At 42.1% G+C, this 6578-nt stretch overlaps 1 protein-coding gene across 1 annotated transcript; it reads right to left on the bottom strand.

Moving 5' to 3' along the window:
- On the bottom strand, window positions 1-4002 carry LOC131222562 (G-type lectin S-receptor-like serine/threonine-protein kinase SD3-1). The gene is made up of 2 exons (XM_058217690.1): window positions 2958-4002; window positions 1-2724 (listed from the first exon to the last, which is right to left on the bottom strand). Exon 2 carries the CDS (start codon window positions 2651-2653, stop codon window positions 329-331), a length of 2325 nt encoding a protein of 774 aa, XP_058073673.1. The 5' UTR covers window positions 2654-2724; window positions 2958-4002; the 3' UTR covers window positions 1-328.
- Window positions 4003-6578: the final 2576 nt, after the last annotated feature.

The raw sequence follows: 6578 nt of genomic DNA, 5'->3' as shown, positions 1-6578 counted from the left end.
TGCAAGAATCAAGGATGGCATTGGCTATAGAGCATTCACAATTACAACGACACCATAACCTCCCTGAAATATGCACTCTCTTTACAACAAAAACAAACCCCAAATCTAAAATTAGAAGGAAAAATAAAATAAAATCTGCAAGAACAAAGATGGCATTTGGTTAGAGTATTCACAACTACAACAAACACTGCCCAGAGCAACTCAAACCCAACTTTAGGCAACACCCCACAAAGCATCCAAGAATTACCTACATGCCCATGTCCTCTAAAAAAAACAGACATGCCAAAACCATCATCAAGGTTTAAATCGCTTCAACCAACCGCAGCATCTAGAGGTTAGGTTCTGAATCCGACTCAGATAACAGTTCCTTAGGCGGTCTCCGGTGGGTAAACGGTGGTGGTGGAGGGTCAACGGTAAGAGTGCCCTCTAACACCTTCAGCACCTCACCCATTGAAGGCCTTAGCCGTTCATCAACCTGCAAGCACCAAAATGCAATTCTCAACGTCCGCTCCAACTCGTCTGCATCCACTCCGCCCTCAACCCTTGCATCTAATACCCTCTCTGCTCGTCCATCCGCCCACTCCTCATGGGCCCAACTACAGAGCTCCCTGTCACCTCCGCGCCCACTCACAATCATCACCACCATCTCCCCGAACCTCACCACGTCCCTTTCAGCAGCCCCACTCTCATGGGTAGACCCACCACCTACTCTCCCTAGCCCAAACTCAGTCAGCTTAGCCTCAAACAATTCATCCAAAACCACATTTGCCCATTTCAAATTCCCATGGCTAACAAACTCCCTACAGCCCATATGCAAGTAGGCCATTGCCCTTGCCACCCCTACACATATCTCCATCCTTTTTCTCCATGTTAACCTCTTGCCGAGCTTAACTTCCTCTATCCATTTGGCAACAGAGCCATGCTTCGCATACTCATAAACCAAAAATCTGTGGTCAGACTCACAACAGTAGCCCTCCAGCTTCAGCAGATTCTTATGGTGAATGCTCCCTATAACTGAAATTGCACATTTGAACTGCTTCTCTTCCATGGTCACTTCTCTGTCTATACCCTTCAGATCTTTGACCGCAACCATCTGGTTGTTTGGAAGCATGCCCTTGAATACCCTTGGTCCAAGCGGGTGCTTGAAATTGCCAGTCAGATCCTTGATATCAGAGTAGGATAATGTAATCAAGCCTCTTGAGTTTGGATCCATGAAGGCCGAAGTTGTTGTTTTCTTGACGGCTTTTCTTCTTTTGAAGAAGCAAAGACCAATTCCAATCTGAATTGTGACGAAGGCGACAAGCGTGCCTGAGACTGCTAGAATAAGACAAGGTGCACAAAACCCACGAGATCGTCTGAGTAGAGGTGACTGCAGGGAAGATGGGGAAGATGCAGGAAAATTGTTGGGCAATGCAGCAACTGGATCTAAACAGACCTTTACGTAAGAGATTGATGCTAGGGAGGGATCTTCGTAGCCAGTAATGAAGGAAGTTTTTTTTGTAAAACACCGACCGGTACCATCATTGGCTACTGTCACAGAAGTGCAAAGTGGGTCTTGCAGGCATGAGTTCCTACACTGTTTTGAACTGGTTCGGGTGATCAGGTCATTTGGCGGGTAGATTCCATATAAGAACGTGTGCTCACGAGCAACCATGGTGTAACCAGAAGTGCACTTTGGTTTGAATGGTGCCAGGCAATTAGGACTCAAATCAGTCGAAGACCCAAACAGACATTTGCAAAGCGAGGTCCCTGTAGGGGTGAAGACGCACACACCACAGTGACCACAAGTAGCGAAAACATTGCACTGGTTCTTCACAGCTTGCCATACCAACCTCCATGACTTTGATGATTCAACCCATGAATACATTCGGAGATTCCCATCAACATCCAGCCTGAGAAACCGAAAATCCACCGATGAATCGTTGTGATCTTCTCCGAATCTTGACCAGACTGGTCTGAATCTTTGGTCGAGAAGTTGAAGCACTCCATCTTTTGTGAATGTGGCTCCGATGATATGAAGAGAAGAAGTTTCACTCTCCCAATAACTGACATTGGTTTCCCAACTCAGTTTCAACTGGCCAGAAATATCCATGGATAGACTATAGTAACTCGAAACAGCGTTTCTGCTGGCAGCTCGGAGAGTTTGGGAAATAGATAGGTTCTGACCGGGGAGAAGTGTGTCGGAGGGAGTCCAGAAGCTTTGCCAAACTACAACCCTGTCTTGGTTCAAGAGGACGAGATTGCCATTGTCTAGAAGAGCAGCTGAAGCAACAGAGAAATGGCTGGTGTTGCTTGTCCAGGCAATGACACCCTTTACCGAATCAAACAGAACCAGATCTCCACCTGCTGTAAAATGGAGAAACGAATCGCAGCCAACTGAAACATCAGCTCCAGCGACCCAAACCACAGTTTGTTCATGGACAGGGATCATGATCGAATTGAAGCGGATGCCGACGCTGAACTGATTGGGCTGATCAGAACGGTTGAAGAAACCGAATGCAAAGTCCCCATTTGGGGAGACCCAATAGTCATTTTGGACGACGGAGAGCTTAGAGTCTAGGCCAATTTGCGAGCTAACGAGAAGGAAGAAAAACCCAAGAAAAATGCAGAGGAGAAGAGGCAAACAGAGCCGAAATACCTCACTTTCGAGCATCTCTGCAGATGTTTAGAGATGTGAATGTCGAACACAGCAACAGTTTCTACCTTTTAAGCTCCGCCGAATGCCTGAGATAGTCAAAACTCCGTAAGCCGACTTCATTTTTTTAGGTAGAGATAGCGAAGATGAGGAGAAGAGAATAAGAAAAGGCTCGAAGGTCTCATGGATTTCGTGATGAGTTATAATAACCAAGCGAATTCAACAACAACACACGACCATTTGAGCCTTTTGAATTCTAAACAAACAGGGTCAAAGCCAACAAAGTTCGAAGTGGCGGCCCCAAACACGACTGCACCCACACCTTGGAAAAAGATATTGTAATCCGTATCGGCCCGTGAGAAAAGCCGGCACTAAAATCATGGTTTTCACATTGACGATATGACGTGTAACGGCCAAGAGAGAAATCCTCACACCTAAAGCATTGAATTTCTGTAGGATGTGAATCACATTCAAAGTGGAAAATCTCAGATTACTTCGGTTTAGGTCTTTTGAAAGTTGAAACCTGAAACCGACAGCGGCCAAGTCCTTGGATTTGAAAATTCAACAAGGATTGGGCCGGATTTAGACCAATTCTGGTAAATGCTGAGCTTTTACTGTGGGCCACAATGATCGACGGCCAACATTGAATTTGAATTCAAGAAGTGGAGAACGAGAGCATAGATTCTGAAGCAGGAAAAGAGAAACCCTAGATTGATGAATAGCTTAGTAATGAGAGGGAATTGCTTCTAAGCACTAAGACAGACTGAGAAAGAGAATGAGAGATTGCGAGCTGAAAACGAAACCCTGGATGGAAAGAATGCAGCTGAGAATTCACGTTTCCAAACGGAATGCCATGAAAAGGGCTACTGAAAGGAAGGGATCTGACGCTACAAGAGTCCAAAATCTCGATTCGAAACGAAACCCTAGGTCAAAGAATTCATGTAAAAAATGAAGGCATTTCAGAACCGAAATCAAGCAAGAAACATCACAAATTGTAGGAAATCGACTTCTCGAAATGAAGATAGAAAATTGGAGATGGAAAATCGACGGAAAAACGAGAAAAATCGCAGATCTACGGAGAGTAGAGAAAAACTAGGTTTTGGAGGATATAGAGCTTGAAAAAGGAAGACTTTAAGGGGGAAAAGAGGAAAAGGAGTTTGGAGAAGAAGCTTCGAGAGCGATTTGAAGGAAGAGGGAAGCGGAGGCGGTCGTGTCGGGGTTTTCCGGCGAGCTTGGGGTTTGAAACGGCAATGGCGCAGAAAATGACGGGATTCTTCGCCGGAAAAAGTTGCAGACAGAAATGGCAACGGCGACGGAAATGGCGGAATCTTTCGCCGGAAAAAAGTTGCAGTGAGATAGGAGCAACGGGGTTTTCTTCTTTCATTGTGGGAAGTTTACAAAAAACTGATCATTTGTTATATAATTTACAATCCGGTACCCTTTTCATGTAAATTTTTAAAAAGCTACCTCCTTAATATACGTAACACCTCTGAGGTGGGCCGCTCGGGTGGAGTTCAAATGATATTCACGTAAAATCCACCCAATTCACAGGGTGCATCGCCCCTTACTAAGTTAAGTGCCCAAACTTCGGCTTCTTCCATGAATCAGGTGGACCACACGATTAAAAAATATATATACAAGACAACACTCACCTACCAAACTATTTTGCTTGGTGTGGTACATATGAATTACAGGTCCATATAATTTATTATAATTAGACTTAACATAAGATTATGTATCTAATGGTCAAAGTGGATTTCGCATACACATCACAATGGGCCCAGTCAAAATCAAGGGTTGAGGTCATCTCTAACACATGCAATATCAATCCAAATTTCAGTCCATATTTAGCTCACCTCTTTGATTTTCTATGGAATACCTATAGTGTGCATGGAAGATCCACCCTGACAATTATACAAACAATCTCAGGGGTTGTGGATTGGAGGGGATCTGAGGGAGTTTCAAATCTCATAGTTTTTTGGCAGTATAAACTAATCAGGGTTTCAAATCCCTTCTCTAAGGGAGTTTGAAATCGAGTGTGAGAGCTTGGATTATACCTAAAATCATTTCAATAGTTGCAGGTGTAACTGTATGTCACTATACTATAATTCTATTGGGCACATGGCCCACTAATGATGATCAGCACTGTCCAAACATTGTTAATGTAAATTAGTATCGTCCAAACATTGTCCATGTTAATCAACGATTAAAAATTATTAGTTAGTCACTTAAACATGATCTTGTGCTTGTGGTCTATCCAAGCCTTGGAATTTCATCATTTTCGGCCAAGCATATATTTCAGCGAGCTTAACACAACCATTGTGTCAAAAATTACAAATCTCACTAATTAGAGATATTAAAGGTGATTTAGTAATTAAATTCAAACCCTTATAAATATATTATGCATAGCTACTTTTGGATTAAAGTTGATTCACAATCCAGAGTAAACACATTGGGAAGATTTCAAATCCAAGGGGTTTCAAATCCTAGGTGTTCCAAATCCATGCTCCCAAACAGGCTCTTAGGTTAGCTTGGAGAATCTTAAAAAAAATAATATACTACCCTATAGTTTAGTTTTTGTCCCGTTAATTTTTAAAAGGCCCACCATAATAGTTATATAAAATCTACTCTAAATATTAAATGTCACACCAAAATTTATACTGGATTCCAAAATTCAAGTCTATTTATGGTTCATCTTTACCACACCATGGGAGTTTGGAGGGTGAACATTTGCCTCTAGCATGTTTCTAATCTTATGGTCCACTTGAATGATGGGCTGATTTTTGAACCTTGTGGCTAGCATGGATTAACTTATCTTGTGGTTACAATAGATTTCACATAAACACTGTAGTGAGCCAATCTAAGTGGCTGACCCCTTTGTACTAATAGAAGATGTTCCCTGATAATTAACTAGATTAATGGTAACTTATTGAAAAAGGTATCGGAATGTAACTTTATATTAAGTAGGAAGTTTTGTGTAAAATTCTCCTCCAATCCTTTCTTCGAGAATGATCAGGTACAGCCGGAGTACAGTAATTTAGTGTACATCCAGATTATTACTGCCAACGTGGAATCATTTTAGAATATCCATACCATCAAGATGGTAGGCCGCACATTGAAAATTACTTGTTACAAAAAATAAAATCTGTTAGCGGAAGCTACGATACTACCAGATGTACCTACGAGTTTTCTATTTCTTTCTTACCTAACTGATCACATACAGCCCACTGCAGGCTAAAATGTTATACAACCCCATTTCTCCCACTAACATGCCATTTTTGTAGGCGATCCATAGCCGTGAAAACTGTTATGAAGATTAGCCAAGTGGAAAATCAGACTGATCCACTCGATTGGTGGGCCACAAAGTTAGAGTCGATGGAATACTGATGGTTCGTTCAATATATAAGTGTGGACCATTAAGTAAGTTTATCAGTCTGATGTTTTACAGGTGTCGCTCCTGTGACTGAACCTACTGTTTGAATGGTTGGGATTTACTAAACAGTTGGCACGCTTGCATGAAAGATAGAGTTGCACGGCAAGTTAGGCTGTAGGTTGTAAGTTTTCTTTTTTACACGGCTAACTCCAGTGGTAGTTCACCACCATTTTTTAAATAGTAGTGGCTCGCATCTCCTTACATATTCGATCATGTACGGCCATCCAGACAATCCAAACAACGGAGAATATTTTTGAATGGAGCATATCACTAAAATCATCTTTTTGTTTTTTAATTTTCCCAAGAATCCAACTGATGTCTAATCAGATAGATTATTGAATGGAAAATAGTGATCGGTCCGACTTCCATGATGGAAAAATCAGATGGTTAGTATCATTTAACCAGTCTGAAGTTTGGGCCATGTTACATACGCAATTGCTCCAGTGACTTGGACGGTGTGATTGTTGTTCAGCTATGTCATCTCCCAAGTTTGACGATTCAGCGATCCAT

This window comes from Magnolia sinica, chromosome 13, assembly GCF_029962835.1.
Source record: "Magnolia sinica isolate HGM2019 chromosome 13, MsV1, whole genome shotgun sequence".
In the NCBI taxonomy this organism is placed as follows: Eukaryota; Viridiplantae; Streptophyta; class Magnoliopsida; order Magnoliales; family Magnoliaceae; genus Magnolia; species Magnolia sinica.
The sequence above is the reverse complement of the archived record's forward strand: the minus strand, read 5'-3'. Positions and strand labels throughout refer to the sequence as shown.